The sequence below is a fragment of the Rhinoraja longicauda genome, chromosome 42, assembly GCF_053455715.1.
Source record: "Rhinoraja longicauda isolate Sanriku21f chromosome 42, sRhiLon1.1, whole genome shotgun sequence".
NCBI lineage: Eukaryota > Metazoa > Chordata > Chondrichthyes > Rajiformes > Arhynchobatidae > Rhinoraja > Rhinoraja longicauda.
In genome coordinates this window covers 3,453,298-3,472,631 of record NC_135994.1, presented here as the reverse complement: position 1 = coordinate 3,472,631, position 19,334 = coordinate 3,453,298, and the positions used below count along the sequence as shown (strand labels likewise).

The 19,334-nt window shown below is 45.4% G+C and overlaps 1 protein-coding gene across 1 annotated transcript in view; it reads left to right on the top strand.

Moving 5' to 3' along the window:
* Positions 1-18,143, top strand: part of LOC144611961 (protein Wnt-6-like) — a 22,838-nt gene extending 4,695 nt beyond the window's left edge. Inside the window, exons 3-4 of the mRNA XM_078431318.1 lie at positions 2,016-2,329; positions 17,682-18,143. Of these exons, the coding sequence (XP_078287444.1) occupies positions 2,016-2,329; positions 17,682-18,143 (776 nt within the window). The remainder of the gene's footprint in view (positions 1-2,015; positions 2,330-17,681) is intronic.
* Positions 18,144-19,334: the final 1,191 nt, after the last annotated feature.

Here is a 19,334-nt window from a genome sequence, read left to right as displayed (position 1 = left end):
GTCCCGACCCGAAACGTCACCCATCTTTTTCTCCACAGATGCTGCCTGGCCCACTGAGTCCCTCCAGCACTCTGTGTCCTCCCGTGTCAAGCAGCATCTGCAGTTGCTTGTTTGTCCAGAGATGCTGCCTGGCCCGTTGAGTTAGCCCAGTTTTTTTGCGCCTAACTCGGAACTTGAGTCTGTTCAATGGAACTCAGGCTGACACACAGCAGATTCCTATGTTACACGAATGATTTAAACAGCACCAAGCTTGTTTATTGTTTGAAATAAACGTTTCACATCTATTGCTGATCCGACACTCCTCACACACTACAAGGTGAGGGGGGGGGGGGGGGGGGGGCACAGTTCGGGGAATTTAACCCGAAATCATGATTTGCATCAACTTGCCTATACTGTATAAAAGTTGGTGTCAGGTTCCTGAACGGTCCTTCCATAAGCCAGGGCACTGTCCGATTCACATCTACCCCATTGAGGACATTGGACTTTGGCTAAGAAACCGATGTGCTCCGATGGTTAATTCCCGGAATGGCGGGACTGTCATATGTTGAAAGACTGGAGCGACTAGGCTTGTATACACTGGAATTTAGAAGGATGAGAGGTGATCTTATCGAAACGTATAAGATTATTAAGGGGTTGGACACGTTAGAGGCAGGAAACATGTTCCCAATGTTGGGGGAGTCCAGAACAAGGGGCCATCGGTTAAGAATAAGGGGTAGGCCATTTAGAACGGAGATGAGGAAAAACATTTTCAGTCAGAGAGTTGTGAATCTGCGGAATTCTCTGCCTCAGAAGGCAGTGGAGGCCAATTCTCTGAATGCATTCAAGAGAGAGCTAGATAGAGCTCTTAAGGATAGCGGAGTCAGGGGGTATGGGGAGAAGGCAGGAACGGGGTACTGATTGAGAATGATCAGCCATGATCACATTGAATGGCGGTGCTGGCTCGAAGGGCCGAATGGCCTCCTCCTGCACCTATTGTCTATTGTCTATTGTCGGTAGCGCAGCGGTAGAGTTGCTGCTTTACAGCGAATGCAGCGCCGGAGACTCAGGTTCGATCCTGACTACGGGTGCTGCACTGTAAGGAGTTTGTACGTTCTCCCCGTGACCTGCGTGGGTTTTCTCCGAGAACTTCGGTTTCCTCCCACACTCCAAAGACGTACAGGTATGTAGGTTAATTGGCTGGGTAAATGTAAAAAATTTCCCTAGTGGGTGTAGGTTAGTGTTAATGTTACGGGGATCGCTGGGCGGCACGGACTTGGTGGGCCGAAAAGGCCTGTTTCCGGCTGTATATATATGATATGATATATGATATGATATGATATATTAGAGAGACACAACGAATCGCAGATGCTGGAATCTTCAGCAAAACACAAAGTGCTGGAGGAACTCAGCGGGTCTTGGTTGACATAGGCAAGTTAGAAACTTAGAAACATAGAAAATAGGTGCAGGAGAAGGTCATTCGGCCCTTCGAGCCTGTACGCACCGCCATTCAATGTGATCATGGCTGATCATCCAACTCAGTATCCCGTACCTGCCTTCTCTCCATACCCCCTGATCCCTTTAGCCACAAGGGCCACATCTAACTCCCTCTTAAATATAGCCAATGAACTGGCCAATGAAGTTGGGCCGAAGGGCCTGTTTCTATGACTCTATGAGATGCACAACACATACTTTTAGCAACACGTGTCTAAAGCAGGGTCTGGACACGAAGCGTCCCCTATTCCTTTTCTCTGGAGATGCTGACTGACCCGCTGGGTTACTCAAGCATTTTGTGTCTATCGAAGGTATTTATTCACAAAGTGCTGGAGTAACTCAGCAGGTCGGGCAGCATCTCAGGAGAGAAGGAATGGGTGACGTTTCGGGTCGAGACCCTTCTTCAGACTGATGTCAGCGTCATTTGTACCAGCATCTGCAGTTATTGTCTGATACATTTTGTGTCCATCTTTGCTTTTGAGGTATAACCCGTACACGAGGTCGAGTGGAGTCACACTGACCTCTGTCCCTTGCCATTTTCTCAGACATCAGAGAGACGGCCTTCGTTCACGCCATCGCCTCGGCGGGGGTCGCCTACGCCGTGACACAGGCGTGCAGCACCGGTGAGCTGCTCCAGTGTGGATGCGAGAACGAGCTGGGCCGCGCCCCGCCGCCTCCGGCCCAGGCTCCGGGCTCGGGCTCGGGCAGGGACCCCAACCCTTGGCAATGGGGAGGATACGGGGACGACGCGGAGTTCGGCTACGCCAAGTCCAAGCAGTTCATGGACGCCAGGAAGAGAAAAGGTCAAAGTGACATCAAGTCCTTGATAGATCTGCACAACAACGAGGCGGGCCGTCTGGTAGGTTTAGATCCAGAAATGTCTCTGTTCTCTTCTGCCTGTGTACAGAATGAGATGCTTCTTTGCTAATTCTAATTGCTCATTTCTAATTTCACATGAAGAAAGACTGGATAGACTCGCTGGAATTTAGAAGATTGAGGGGGGATCTTATAGAAACTTACAAAACTCTTAAGGGGTTGGACAGGCTAGATGCAGGAAGATTGTCCCAGATGTTGGGGAAGTCCAGAACAAGGGGGTCACAGTTTAAGGATAAGGGGGAAGTCTTTTAGGACCGAGATGAGAACGTTTTTTTTCACACAGAGAGTAGTGAATCTGTGGAATTCTCTGCCACAGAAGGTAGTTGAAGCCAGTTCATTGGCTATATTTAAGAGGGAGTTAGATGTGGCCCTTGTGGCTAAAGGGATCAGGGGGTATGGAGAGAAGGCAGGTACGGGATACTGAGTTGGATGATCAGCCATGATCATATTGAATGGCGGTGCAGGCTCGAAGGGCCGAATGGCCTACTCCTGCACCTATTTTCTATGTTTCTATGTTTCTATATGTGCGGGTAGAATTTTCCTCCTTGTATAATGTATATTGGGTGAGAAATCGTGTGCCTCAGTGAACAAGGAAGGTTGCTTCTCCAAGCTCATAATGATCTCTTTTACATTTTCCTTGAACTACGTCCCTTTTGATGTCTCGTTTTCACACCTAACCCTTCCATATCTCTGTGTCTCTCTCTCCCCTGACTCTCAGTCTGAAGAAGGGTCTCGACCCGAAGTGTCACCTATTCCTTCTATCCAGAGACGAGACCAAATGGGCCCAAATCTCTCTTGCATTGGTGCAGCACCCTCACCTGCCCCCCCTCTCCCCCTCCCTCCCCCTCTCCCCTTCCCCTCCCCCCCACTCCATCCCCCTCAACCCCCCTTATCCACCATCCTCCCCCTCCCTCCCTCCCCCCCTCCCTCCACCCCTTCCTCCCTCCCTCCCGAGGAGATAGATTTAAACTTTAAAATGTGAATAACTTTAAAAATATAGCACCAATTTCAATGAAACTTCTTCCATTAGCACCAAAGGGACGACGGTGAGTAAGGTGGGCCTAGAATTGTTGTGCTATCGTGTACCATTTTGGCTGTAGTTCAGGAACAAACAAACAAGAGTTTTAGTATATAGATGCTGCCTGTCCCGCTGAGTTACTCCAGCATTTTTTTTTGGTCTTGCTTCTGGTGTTGAATATATAAAGAGAATCTTTGGTGCATTCTCGTCACCCCAGTCAGTGCGGTTCCAGGTTTACTCTCCAGGCCCTTCCTGGGCTGACTTGTCCAATGTCAACAGCTTCAGATCTGAAGGCAGGCATGCAGGCCTACAATATTTGAACTCTCTCTCTCTCTCCCTCTCTGTGAGATGTTTAAACCAATAAGGACACAAAGTGCTGGAGTAACTCAGCGGGTCAGGCAGCATCTCTCATAAGGTCATAAGTGATAGGAGAAGCATTAGGCCATTCGGCCCATCAAGTCTACTCTGCCATTCAATCATGGCTGATCTATCTCTCTCTCCTAACCCCATTCTCCTGCCTTCTCCCCATAACCCCTGACTATTCAAGAATCTATCTCTACCTTAAAAATATTAATTGACTTGGCCTCCACAGCCATCCGTGGCAAAGAACTCCACAGATTCACCGCCCTCTGACTAAAGAAATTCCTCTTCATCTCCTTCTTAAAGGAACATCTTTTAATTTTGAAACTATGACCTCTAGTCCGAGACCCTCCCATTAGAGGAAACATCCTCTCCACATCCACTGTGTCCATCTCTGGAGAAAAATGATAGGTGATGTTTCGGACTGATTCGGACTCCCCCTTTCTCCAGTAAGGGGGAGAAAGGTGAGTGGGGGTGGGACAATTTCAGGCAAGTGATAGGTCGGGAAAGGTGTGCAGAGGTTGGTTGGAAGATGGGTGGAAAAAAGGCTAGTGATGAAAAGACTATAAGTGGGAGGTAAGGAGAAAAGGATAGAAGATGCATGAAATGTGAAGCCAGAAGGATTATTGATGGAAAGGGGTGGGGAGGGTGAGGGGGGTTGGGGGGAGATGTGAAAAGGGCAAAATGGATGTGTATCCAGGTGGGACACAGGAAAGGGGGTTGAAAGGGGGGTGAGGGGGTGTTGTTTGTTAGTTAGTTACTTAATAGACAATAGACAATAGACAATAGGTGCAGGAGGAGGCCATTCAGCCCTTCGAGCCAGCACCACCATTCAATGTGATTATGGCTGATCATTCTCAATCAGTACCCCGTTCCTGCCTTCTCCCCATACCCCCTGACTCCGCTATCCTTAAGAGCTCTATCTAGCTCTCTCTTGAATGCATTCAGAGAATTGGCCTTCACTGCCTTCTGAGGCAGAGAATTCCACAGATTCACAACTCTGACTGAAAAAGTTTTTCCTCATCTCCTTTCTAAATGGCCTACCCCTTATTCTTAAACTGTGGCCCCTTGTTCTGGACTCCCCCAACATTGGGAACATGTTTCCCAATTCTCTGAATGCATTCAAGAGAGAGCTAGATAGAGCTCTTAAGGAATACGGAGTCAGGGGGTATGGGGAGAAGGCAGGAACTGATTGAGAAGGCAGGTACTGATTGAGAATGATCAGCCATGATCACGTTGAATGGTGGTGCTGGCTCGAAGGGCCGAGTGGCCTACTCCTGCACCTATTGTCTATTGTCTAATCATACAGTGTGGAAATAGGACCTTCAACCCAACTACCCAGGTCAAACAACATGCCCCATCTACACTAGTCCTACCTGCCCCGCGCTTGGCCAATATCCCTATAAACCTATCCTATCCATGTACCTGTCCAATTGTTTCTTAAATGTTATGACTGTAAATGCCTCAACTACCTCCTCCAGCAGCCTGTTCCGTACACCCACTGCCTTTTGTGCAATAAAGGTACCCCTCAGGTTCAATTCAATGCCAATCCCATTCAATTAGACTTTATTAACACACGTACCGAGGTACAGTGATGTGCTTATTGATATCAGTCTGAAGAAGGGTCTCGACCCGAAACATCGCCCATTCCTTCTCTCCTGAGATGCTGCCTGACCTGCTGAGTTACTCCAGCATTTTGTGAATAAATACCTTCTGCTTATTGATTAAATCTTCCCATTTATTTATTTCAGATTTTTAGCATTTTCCATTTTATTTCACTTTTTAACACTGAATCCTGACAATTAATCACGTGAGTTCAAATATGGCAGCAGAGGATTTAAACTAATTCAATAATCTGGGTTTTAAAATTGGCACAAGGTGCATCCGTAACGACGACCAGGAGACTCTGAGATGGTTGCTCATGGAAAGAAATTTAATAGGGTTTGCCCAGTTTGGCCTAAACCAGACTTGCAGCAACGTGGCTGACTTTGAAGTTGCAGCCCACATCTCAGGAGTCAAACACTTTGCTGGAGTGAACAGTGTTCTTAAGTGAATGGCGATATGCCTGTTGTATTTTCCCCTCACTGGATCAGATTTCTGATCTCCACACTTAACTCAATCCAAACCCAACTCTGAACATTGTTCACCTCCCCCCCACCACAACTTTGTTCTATTCTTTGCCTTCAGTATGGATCTGATTTCCCCTCAAAGATTTCCCCCTTCTGCCTTAAACAGCCTCTGTGGAAAAAGATTCCATGTTGTGACTTGGTGTAAGTTTCTACTATCATTAATAATCTTAAATTAATTGGTCATTGACTCTCCAAACATATGACCCGTCTCCCATTGTTTACCCGATCAGAGACCCTCACAATTTTGGAAGCATCCATTAACTGATTTCTCCTTCGAGCAAAATAGTCCCAGTAATTTTTACAAAATAGCTTCTCATCTGGCAGCGTGACCTGTTCAAATCCCAAAGGTTTACGAGAATTGCAACATGTTTATCTGAAAGTACACTACAATATATACAGTGGACTGCATTTGTATGCAATTTTATATAATCCGTCAGAGATAGAAATTCATATAAACTGCATTTGCCAGTTCCACAAATAATACTGAGTGTACAATTTGAATTCTGAAAGCTTCCCTTATTATTGATCGAAAGCACAATTCGTAACGTAATTGGAGCAAGATAAATATACTACGAGGGAATTAATAGCATTGAAATGATCTGTCATTCCAAACAAAATAACAGTGCAGAGATAAAGAATTGGGAAAGATTCCAGTGGATTGTTATGGTCCAAAACCAATTTAGATGTGAGATAACCAGTTCCTTCCCACAGATGTTACTTCCCTGTATGAAAACCATATCTTTTGATAAATGTACTTGTCAAGATGAAGGATTTTATTGTTATGGATTCCACATCTACGCTTCCTCACCTCTGACCAGGTCAGTACTGTGCACGGGTAACATTGCCATTTCTTTCAGAAGCCATCATCATACCCTTTTTTGTCGCTGTCAACCTAATGGCGTTTGGAGACCAGTTGAGAATCTCTAGATTAATTCCACTTCGAAACCCAAGCAGCTCTTGCACAAAAGACTTTTTAATCCCCAGGCCACACTGTACTGGGACACATTTTCCATATGGAGAAAGGGACTGTTGGAAAACATTGCAGTTTCAGGATTCTGGTTAATTTTGATCTTTCGAACATTTGTAAAATCTCACTTAGTGCAAAAAATTATTGTGTTATTTTGACATGCTTCCCATGTCTAACCCATTAAAAAAAATAAAGGTTAACAACAATTCTGTTCAAATATATCAACATGAACCCCGGTAGGAAATAATAAGTCTGAGGAAGAGTCTCGACCCGAAACGTCATCCATTCCTTCTCTCCCGAGATGCTGCCTGACCCGCTGAGTTACTCCAGCATTTTATGTCTACCTCCAATTTAAACCAGCATCTGCAGTTTTTCTCCTATACATAATAAATTGCGAACTGATTGTGTCGTACAAATACTTAGCAATCCCAGTATGTTCCAAAGTGGAAGGGTCCTTAATCATAAGTCCATGCACAAACCATGTGTATATAAATAGGATTTTATTTCAACGGGGGAGACAGGTGAGTAACACATTACAGTTTCCAACAGAAAATGAGCAAAAGCTGGAGACTTGTGTAGGAAGGAACTGCAGATGCTGGCTTAAACCAAAGATAAGACACAAAAAGCTGGAGTAATTCAGCGGATCAGGCAGCATTTCTGGAGAAAAGGAATAGGTGATGTTTCGGGTTGAGACCTTTCCCCGAAACGTCACCTGTTCCTGTTCTCCAGAAATGCCGTCTGACCCGCTGAGTTACTCCAGCTTTTTGTGTCTAAAAACTGGAGACTTTACAGGCCTATTTGAAACAGGCAGCAATGGGGAAACAGTCAAAGCGTACAATGATCAATATTAACCTCCCAAAGAAAATGTTCTTGTGCTAATTATCTCAAGCAAAATTTGAATTAAAGGCCTGGTTTTCTTTTTAACATGGCATTAATGAGGATGTTGCCAAGATTTAAGGGTCTGTGCCATAGGGAGAGGTTAGTCCAGCTTGGAGACTTTACACCTTGGAGCTCAGGAGGATGAGGGTTGATTTTAGAGAGCTTTATACGATCATGAGGGGAATAGACAGGGTAGATGCACAGAGGCTATTACCCAGAGTGGGGGAATCAAGAATCAAGGGTGGCTGGTATATGAAATGAACTGCCAGAGGAGATAGTTGAGGTAGGTTTACTATAACAACATTAAAAATACATTTGGTCAGGTACATAGATAGGAAAGGTTTGGAGGCTGGTGGCTCAAACACAGGCAGGTGGGACTAGTGTCGATGGGGCATCTTGGTTGGCATGAAAACGTTGGGCTGAAGGACCTGTTTCCATGCTGTATGACTCTATGTATGGTTAAAAGACAATAGACAATAGGTGCAGGAGGAGGCCATTCGGCCCTTCGAGCCAGCACCGCCATTCAATGTGATCATGGCTGATCATTCTCAATCAGTACCCCGTTCCTGCCTTCTCCCCATACCCCCTGACTCCACCATCCTTAAGAGCTCTATCCAGCTCTCTCTTGAACGCATTCACTGGAATTTAGAAGGATGAGGGGGGATCTTATTGAAACATATAAGATAATTAGGGGATTGGACACATTAGAGGCAGGAAACATGTTCCCAATGTTGGGGGAGTCCAGAACAAGGGGCCACAGTTCAAGAATAAGGGGTAGGCCATTTAGAACGGAGATGAGGAAGAACTTTTTCAGTCAGAGAGTGGTGAAGGTGTGGAATTCTCTGCCTCAGAAGGCAGTGGAGGCCAGTTCGTTGGATGCTTTCAAGAGAGAGCTGGATAGAGCTCTTAAGGATAGCGGAGTGAGGGGGTATGGGGAGAAGGCAGGAATGGGGTACTGATTGAGAGTGATCAGCCATGATCGCATTGAATGGCGGTGCTGGCTCGAAGGGCTGAATGGCCTACTCCTGCACCTATTGTCTATTGTCTATTGTCTATAATTGGCCTCCACTGCCTTCTGAGGCAGAGAATTCCACAGGTTCACAACTCTCCTTAGAATTTCCTTAGAATTCGGCGGCACGGTAGCGCAGCGGTAGAGTTGCTGCTTTACAGCGAATGCAGCGCCGGAGACTCAGGTTCGATCCTGACTACGGGTGCTGCACTGTAAGGAGTTTGTACGTTCTCCCCGTGACCTGCGTGGGTTTTCTCCGAGATCTTCGGTTTCCTCCCACACTCCAAAGACGTACGGGTATGTAGGTTAATTGGCTGGGTAAATGTAAAATGTAAAAATTGTCCCTAGTGGGTGTAGGATAGTGTTAATGTACGGGGATCACTGGGCGGCACGGACTTGGAGGGCCGAAAAGGCCTGTTTCCGGCTGTATATATATGATATGATATGATATACAAATGTTTACTTGCTGTAAAGAGCATTTACTAATTATTTTACCTGCATAATCAAGAGCATCAGACCAGTTAAAAAGACAATCTTTGATTATTTAATCTGTTGGTTTCGCCAGTGCTAACACCAAACATATTTAGAGCAGTTTCGGTCCCAAGCATTCCTTGCATACGATAAGTCTTAAATAATTATCACTCCATTCATATTCATTTTAGTAGTGATTTAAGTCGTTTTGTATTTTAATTAAATATTCATTAAACAGTTGTTCCAGCTGCAAACACCACTTTCTAAAATTATCATCGAATAGTATCTGTGACAGAACTGGATGTTAAAGTAAGAAACGACTCAGTTGCTATGGTGAAATTGGGGCAAATATATTATATGGAACTGGCAGCAACTCATTTCATTTTGAAGATCAAAAACAAAATTTATAATTACACAGTCCAAGAAAGAAAAAGCAGGCTACAATACGTTAACCTAATCTTTATGTGGTTGATATGAATCTCAGTCCCAGAGATGAAAGGATAGTCATCCCAGTTACTCTACAAGTCAATTCCTTCTCAGAATCGAGACACTCCTAATCTGTTTTAGTCAGCATCCATTCTAAAGGTTAGAGGTGATTCGTGCTCTTGACTACACAATGTTAGCTCAGCTCATTCATACTGCTGCATAATTGAAATATATCTGAGAATAACAATGTTTATTATTTGTTCCAAGCCAGAGGATGTGAGACAATTGGTTTCAAAAGATGTTTTATCATGTACAGACAAAGGAGATGAGTTAAGCTTTGTATTATTTCCAAAAAATGCTGGAGTAACTCAGCAGGTCAGGCAGCATCGCGAGAGAGAAGGAATGGGTGACGTTTCGGGTCGAGACCCTTCTTCAGACTGATGTCAGGGGGCGGGACAAAGGAAGGATATAGGTGGAGACAGGAAGATAGAGGGAGATCTGGGAAGGAGGAGGGGAAGAGAGGGACAGAGGAACTACCTAAAGTTGGAGAAGTCGATGTTCATACCGCTGGGCTGCAAGCTGCCCAGGCGAAATATGAGGTGCTGTTCCTCCAATTTCCGGTGGGCCTCACGATGGCACTGGAGGAGGCCCATGACAGAAAGGTCAGACTGGGAATGGGAGGGGGAGTTGAAGTGCTCGGCCACCGGGAGATCAGCTTGGTCAATGCGGACCGAGCGCAGGTGTTGAGCGAAGCGATCAGCCGAGCCTGCGCTTGGTTTTGCCGATGTAAATAAGTTGACAATAAGTTGGACAATAAGAAATAAGTTGTATTGTGTTCGGTACGAACATTGTGGGCTGAAGGGACCATTCTTCTGTGGTTCTGTTCTATGTTCTATTTGTTTCTTTAACCATTCAGTGGATGGATCTTAATTAGAAATTAGTAGGAAGGATACACCCCAGCAGTATGAACATTGACTTCTCTAACTTCAAGTAACCCTTGCTTTCCTTCTCTCTCCATCCCTCCCCACTCCCAGTTCTCCGACCAGTCTGACTGTCTTCCAGATTACATTTTATCTTTGTATGCCTCGTTGCCACCTTCACCGAGCGAACAATGATCTATTCTACACTTTCCTTGACCGTTGTCCCCTTTGATCTATCATTTTCACACTGCCATAACCCTGTGTCTCCCTCACCCCTCACCCCTGACTCTCAGTTGGTGGAAGGGTCTCGAACCGAAACGTCACCCATTCCTTCTCTCCAGAGATGCTGCCTGTCCTGCTGAGTTACTCCAGCATTTTGTATCTGTCTTAATGAGAAATTAGTTAGCTTGTGTTAGTTAATTCCAATGGAGATCTGTCAGTGCAACTTTTCTCATTAAATATCCCTTTCTATGCCCTGGCCAGGAACCATTTAACACCCACATCAAAGACTAGAATAATGTGCCCAACTGTGTACCAGATCTGCTCTCAGAACAATCCTCTCATTAATTAGGCTTCTTCCCAACTAGCATTCAGCATGAACTGATGGCACCATAATCTTATTTTGGCCTTTCAAATACAGTTTTTACATCTGTACAATGACGCGCACTGCACGTGACACTTCTAACTTCTGCTATTTAGTATTTCCAATTTGATTTTCGGGCTACCCAGAAACATTTCGAATTGCTGAAGCACTCCGAAGAAAGAGAACAAAGAAGAAGAAAAATCGAATTTCGCAAAGCAAAACGCGAGTAGTCAAGTAGTTATTCTCAAGAGTATTCATTTTGCTATGTCCATATGCTGTTCTCTTATGTTCCTGGAACTTTCAGCAATTTGTAATGAAGTGAGTTAATACCTCTATTACAATGGCAAGCCAGCGATCTCATGATAACATAATGTGTAATTTTGATGTTCTAAACTAAGTAAAAGTATTGGTATTGAGCAGGAGGGGTTTGTTAGATTCCATTTTATGAGTTCTGATGATAGTCGTTTTTTTATATAATTCATTAGAATCTCTGAACTTGAGAGTGGTCCTGACCTGCCAGTTACCTCATTGGAGACCCTCGGACTATCTTTAATCGGACTTTACTGGACTTTATCCAGCATTAAACTTTAGTCCCTTTACCCTGTACCTGTCCACTGTGGTCAACTTGATTGTAATCATGTTCCGTCTTTCCGCTGACTGGATAGCACGTAACAAAAATGCTTTTCACTGTACCTCGGTACACGTGACAATAAACTCAACTAAATTTCAAATTTCAATGGGGGCCTGTGGAACACTTATCAATGTGATCTGCTAAAGTTACAGTAAAAAGGAATCCTTCACAAGTAGCTTAAAGTTGTGTTTTTCAAACGTCTCATTTGCAACTTCATGTATGCTTTTGCAGAACTACTACATATAGACAGAATTCTGATACTGTACATATAAGTTAGCGAAAGATGCCTTGAATATCTACACCGTGCTTAATAGTTAAGCTGCTTATCCATTCAGATCCTTTTGAAATGTTTTAATTAAGTAAATATTTAATGAAGCAAAATCCAATTACAGCTCTGGTAGATGGAAGCAATCTCATTGCAAAATGCATAACTGAACAGAATCGGAACAATTGAGGGATAGATTGAAGTTACTGATGGACCTGGTATGTAGATTGGGATACAGAAACTTCATTGTTTCAGGTCAGTGCCCATGTCTGCAGAAAGAGCCAACAGAGAGAATTTATTATTCCCTAGATTACTAAATACAGGTAAAGTAATTTGATATAAATATTTGCAGTGTTGGACTTTAAAAAGAGCCGATTCGTGATTATCCAGAGCAATCTTATGCTGTCAAATGTTGAGTGTGTGGTTGTTAAGGTAGTCAGCACATGTGGGGGTAAGAATTCCTGTGGGCACAATGTGTAACAACATTCTAGCTGTGGTAGTGAAGATTTCCTTTGTTTGGAACTACAAATGAAATTTTAAATATATATCTGGAGCACATTATTTAAGAACACAAACACATTTTTGGAACACTTTATAAAAGTGTTCTTTGAGGCCACAATCTTTAAATACATAACAAATAACATTCTTCCAAGTGCATTTTTTACCCATGCAATTTCTTAAAACCTTAACACTGTTTTAGAACATGTCTTCTAAAACAATAAATGTATTATTTTTCAACATTTTATCAGGTCCACTTTAGAACATTCAAACACAATCTTTTTGACCACATTCTTTTCCGACAGAATTTATTTTAGAACCTATTGATGTAAACATTCTTTAAATGTGTAGGAAGGAACTGCAGATGCTGGTTTAAACCGAAGATAGACACAAAAAGCTGGAGTAACTCAGCGGGACAGGCAGCATTTCTGGAGAATAGGAATGGGTGACGTTTCGGGTCTGAAGAAGGGTCTCGACTCGAAATGTCACCCATTCCTTCTCTCCAGAGAGGCTGCCTGTCCCGCTGAGTTACTCCAGCTTTTTGTGTCTAACATTTTTTAAATGTTCTTTTAGCACATGTCATTCAATCAGAACACAGATACAACATGGAACGTATTCTAGTCGGGCATCATAAAGCACTTTGCAGCGAAAGGACTACTTTGGTCAGCTTAGCCAAAGTAGGCCAGAGCAGGGCTGTCTTAACGCATGGGCCTGATGGGCACTTGCCTGGGGCCCCACGAGCATAGGGGCCCCATGCTGATCTGTGTATGTTAAATGACTCGCAATAAATAAATACTACTTTAAAAATGTAGGTTCAATAAGTGCTTTTTTCGCAACATTTTCGGTCCCTAAGTGCTTCTCACAGCGATCTGTAAGTACTTTTCGCAACAATGTAGCACCCTAAGTCCATCGCTAAGTGCTTTTCGGTAAGTGCTTTTCGCCGGCACGACAGGGGGGGGGGCTGGTAGGGAAAGGGGGGTGGGGGAGAGTAACGGTAGGGGCCCCAGTACACTGCTTTGCCCGGGGGGCCATAATGCTGTAAAAACGGCCCTGGGGCAGAGAACATGTCTACATTGCGCCACTGTAGAAGCACCACTGTATTTTCATCAGTCATTGATGAGCGGAGAAGCATTTAGTGCATGCAGATACCTCAGCTTTGCCCCTCTCATCTTAAACCTGTAACCTCTAATTCTAGACTCCTCTGCCTTGGGGAAAAAACAAAGACTCTGACTATAGTGAATCCATAGTGAGGCCATAGTGAGGCCCACCGGAAATTGGAGAAACAGCACCTCACATTTCGCCTGGGCAGCTTGCAGCCCAGCGGTACGAACATTGACTTCTCCAACTTTAGATAGTTCCTCTGTCCCTCTCTTCCCCTCCCCCTTCCCAGATCTCCCACTATCTTCCTGTCTCCACCTATATCCTTCCTTCGTCCCGCGCCCCTGACATCAGTCTGAAGAAGGGTGTCGACCCGAAACATCGCCCATTCCTTCTCTCCTGAGATGCTGCCTGACCTGCTGAGTTACTCCAGCATTTTGTGAATAAATACCTTCGATTTGTACCAGCATCTGCAGTTATTTTCTTACACTGACTATCTATCTTATCTATGCCTTTCGTAATTTTGTAAGCCTCTGTACGATCATCCCTCAACCTCCTATGTCAATAGACAATAGACAATAGATGCAGGAGGAGGCCATTCGGCCCTTCGAGCCAGCACCGCCATTCAATGTGATCATGGCTGATCATTCTCAATCAGTACCCCGTTCCTGCCTTCTCCCCATACCCCCTGACTCCACTATCCTTAAGAGCTCTATCCAGCTCTCTCTTGAATGCATTCAGAGAATTGGCCTCCACTGCCTTCTGAGGCAGAGAATTCCACATATTCACAACTCTCTGACTGAAAAAGTTTTTCCTCATCTCAGTTCTATTGTCTATTGTCTTTTGTCTATTGAAACGTCCCAGTGAGTATAAGCCCATTCATCCAATGTCTCCTTATAATTACAGCCTTCCATTATAGACAACATCCAGGCGAATCTCTTCTGCACTGTCTCTATTTGGATTGCTATCCCATGCTCCAGTGGCAACCAAAACTGTACACAATATTCAAGTGTGGTCTGACAAAAAAATAATTCTACTCCAACTGAGGACTACACTTAGTTGTCACTTCATCGGAAACTGACTAACAGAATGCATTAGAAGCATACAATTGCTATTAGGCTTTACCCTTCATAGATTCTTACCATGCAGAAGGAGGCCATCAAATATTTGCTAGTTCTTGTGAAACTTCCATCAATCGCTTGCCCTCACCACCCCCTCCCCCCCCCCCTCCCCACTTATCTCCCTGTAATCAATTCTCTCACACACATGCACATCAACTGCCTGTGTATCTCATGCCTGCACTAATGTGTAATGTACATCAGCCAATTCCCGATCTGTTTACTCATTTATCAGACACAAATTCGTGCACGGGTTAAATCGCTTCGTCTGGTAAATCAGTTAAACGCTGTTGTTTATATGAATCTCAGTTACAGTAAACATAGACTTGCAATTGTGAAGCGGCTTTCAGGACATCTGGAAACAGTTTGCAGCCGATGTAGATTGTAATGTAACGTACATTGGAATGAATAAACAGCCACTCCGGAGACATTGAGAGCAAAGATGAAGGCGGCACTGCACGGTGTGAAATCGAGGTACCATTTACCATCTCAGGCGAATGTGCGAAAGAGCCCATGGCACTATGTGAGCATAGCGGTAGAGTTGCTGCCTCACAGCGCCAGAGACCCGAGTTCGATCCTGACTACGGGCGCCGTCTGTACGGAGCTTGTACGTTCTCCCCGTGACCTGCGTGGGTTGTCTCCGAGATTTTAAAAAATGGTACATTGTGTACCATTTTAGATCTTCATGGCTGGTTTAATAGCAGATGCTGGTTTAAACCGAAGATAGACACAAAACGCTGGAGTAACTCAGCCGAACAGGCAGCATCTCTGGAGAAACGGGATGGGTGACGTTTCGGGTCGAGACCCTTCCTCGTTCAGACGTCTCGACCTGAAACGTTACCCATTCCTTCTATCCAGAGATGCTGCCTGTCCCGCTGAGTTACTCCAGCACTTTGTGTCCATAAAATGGCACATTTTCAGCGGAGGGGCAGGTGCCAACGAACCATACAATCAGTGATATTTAATCAGGACAATGAAACAGTTGGCCTTCACAACAAGAGGAGTTGAGTATAGGAGCAAAGAGGTCCTTCTGCAGTTCCCCAGTGAGACCGCACCTGGAGTACTGTGTGCAGTTTTGGTCTCCAAATTTGAGGAAGGATATTCTTGCTATTGAGGGCGTGCAGCGTAGGTTTACTAGGTTAATTCCCGGAATGGCGGGACTGTCGTATGTTGAAAGACTGGAGCGACTAGGCTTGTACACACTGGAATTTAGAAGGATGAGAGGGGAACTTATCGAAACGTATAAGATTATTAAGGGGCTGGACACGTTAGAGGCAGGAAACATGTTCCCAATGTTGGGGGAGTCCAGATCAAGGGGCCACAGTTTAAGAATAAGGGGTAGGCCATTTAGAACTGAGACGAGGAAAAACTTTTTCAGTCAGAGAGTTGTGAATCTGTGGAATTCTCTGCCTCAGAAGGCAGTGGAGGCCAATTCTCTGAATGCATTCAAGAGAGAGCTAGATAGAGCTCTTAAGGATAGCGGAGTCAGGGGGTATGGGGAGAAGGCAGGAACGGGGTACTGATTGAGAATGATCAGCCATGATCACATTGAATGGTGGTGCTGGCTCGAATTGGTGCCTCCTGCACCTATTGTCTATTGTCTAAACTAGTCAGAGAAACTAGTCCCCTGACTTGTATCTATCTTCGGTGTAAACCAGCATCTGCAGTTGCTTCTTGCACAAGTGTTTCCACCATTCTCGTGTCTCGGAGGCTGGGGTATTCCGATTAGCACGTGTCTGTCTGAGGGACTGGTTGCCCAGAGTCTCCCGATCTCTGCAGCGACTAGGCACTGAAGAAGCCCTGCGAGGCGCTGCGGAAACCCACACTGTCCTTTCTAACTGTCCCACTCGTGCAAAATACTCCAGTGTTACGGGAGGATGCACAACGCTGGAGTAACTGATCGATTCAGGTAGCATCTCTGGAGGGAGAAACAAAGAACTGCGGCCGCCAAAGATTGACACATAGAAACATAGAGAAATAGGCGCAGGAGGAGGCCATTCGGCCCTTCTAGCCAGCACCGCCATTCAACATGATCATGGCTGAGCATCTACAATCAGTACCCCGTTCCTGCTCCCCCCCACCCCCCATATCCCTTGATTCCTTTAGCCCGAAGAGCTAAATCTAACTCTCTCTTGAAAACGTGCACAGAGCGCTGGAATAACTCAGCGAGTCAGGCAGCATTTCTGGAGAAAAGGGATAGGTGGCTTTTCGGATCGGGGCCCTTCTTCAGACGGAAAGTAGGGGTTGCAGGGGAGGGTGGAGAGCTGGAGGCGAGTAAAGACCAGGCTGGGTGGTGCCCTGGTAGGCCCATAGTTGGTTGCCGAAGGTGTGAACACAAGAGGGATACAATATGGCCAACCGTGGAAATGGTTAAGCAACTCGGGTGGAGGATGAGGACATGGGGTGGGTGTTTGTCGAAGTTACTTAAAATTAGAGGATGCAATGTTCATACCGCTGGGGTGTTAGCTACCGAAGCAAAATATCAGGTGCTGTTCCTCCAAGACTCTGGAGCACTGCGTTACAGTTTAGTTTAATGTCACATGTACCGATGTCAACAGAAAGATGTCAATAGCTGATTACAATCGAGCCGTGTAGAGTGTACAGATAGATACACGACAAGGGAATAACGTTCAGTGCAAGGTAAAGCCAGCAATGTCCGATCAAAGATAGTCCGAGATAGTCACAAAGTGCTGGAGTAACTCAACAGGACAGGCAGCATCTCTGGAGAGAATGAATGGGTGACGTTTCGGGTCGAGACCTTTATTCAGACTCTCGTTTTGGGTCGAGACCCTTCTTCAGGCAGTCCGAGGATAGTCCGAGGGTCGCCGACGAGGTAGCCAGTAGTTCAAGGAGGTAGATAGTAGTTCGCATCTGCACAGTACAGCACCTGCAGTTCTTTGTGTCTCCTGTGTAGTTTCAAGTTGAACTTACCTCTGTATCTGCACTTTCCTCCTCAATTGCAGATGATTAAGAACTACATGCGGACTGAATGCAAGTGCCACGGGTTGTCTGGCTCGTGTTCACTGAAAACCTGCTGGGAGAAGATGCCTCACTTTCGGGAGGTGGGTGGGCGACTCTTCGAGCGTTTCAATGGGGCTTTCAAGGTGATGGGCGGCAACGACGGGAAGACGCTGATACCGGTGGGACACAACATCAAGCAGCCCGACAAGCAGGACCTGGTCTACTCCGCCGAGTCGCCCGATTTCTGCCTGCCCAACAGACGCACGGGCGCGCCGGGGACACGGGGCCGAGTGTGCAACGGCACAGCTCAGGACGTGAGCGGCTGCGATCTGCTCTGCTGCGGCCGGGGTCACCAGAAAGAGACCGTGAGCTTTGAGGAGAACTGCAAGTGTCGTTTCCACTGGTGTTGCGTGGTCCAGTGCAAGCAATGTTCTGTCAGAAAGGAGCTCAGCGTGTGCGCTTAGCGAAGACGGCGCTCCGAGGACATGAGCATATGTTACCTGACAACTGAAGAAACATTTAACCAAAGATAACACATTTCGGATTGGAGGTTGTTTGCGGGAAATTGAAACTCCACCTCGCCAGGAAAGAGACACCTGTCTCCTCCGTCTGCGCTTGGAGCTAATATTACCATAGGACGATGAAAAGAACATCTTCACGATGGCAATAAACAATGTACAGACCTGTGTGGGAAGGGAGGGGGTAGGGTGGGGGGAAACGGGGTGTTGGTTACGCGTAGCATTGAACTATAACCGATTAAAAGGACATTACGACATTATTTCTGCCTGAACTCATACGGAACTATGTTTGTATTGGTGTTAAATGTTCCCTCGCCGGCAATTAGCTGCCCAGGTCGAGGGGATGGAAGGCGACCTTTGTTAAACGTGTTCGTAGAGTTCGAACTAAATAGCAATAGGTGAGAACGTGGGTTATTTAAAACAAGAGATGACTTTTTAGAACTACTGCTTTATTTTCCATTCACCAAGAATTTGTACCAAAAAAAAAACTATAGAAAATACTGCATAATAAATGGAATGGGAAAAAAAATCGACGTTGTTCGTGTTGTTGGAAGAATCGGCGCGCATTTGTGCCCACCAGACCGGAGTTAGAGTGAAAGACGGCGCCTGCACTAGTGAATGTGTAATTTTGTGTGTCTCCGTGCATGTGGATTCGTATGTGAGAGCGTATTCATGCGTGCATGCGTATACGTGTATATGAGCGTATTTATACACATATATGCGCGTATGTGTTTAGGTATGTGTAAGAAGAAAGTGCAGATGCTGGTTTAAACCGAAGATAGACACGAATTCCTGGAGCAACTCAGCGGGACAGGCAGCATCTCTGGAGAGAAGGAATGGGTGACGTTTCGGGTCAAGATCTTTCTTCAGTCCGAAGAAGGGTCTCGACCAGAAACGTCACATCTTCCTTTTCTCCACAGATGCTGTCTGACCAGCTGAGTTACTCCAGCTTTTGTGTCTATCTTGTGTTTATATATGTCCTCGTGTGCCATGTGTATGCATGCATATGTGCATCCATGCATCTGCACGTGGAGCGTGTGCATTTAATAACGCATGCATCTGTTCGTTCGCATGCATTGGTGCATGTTCACATGGCTACGCATGTATGTGTACATGCACGCATGTACACGCGTGCAT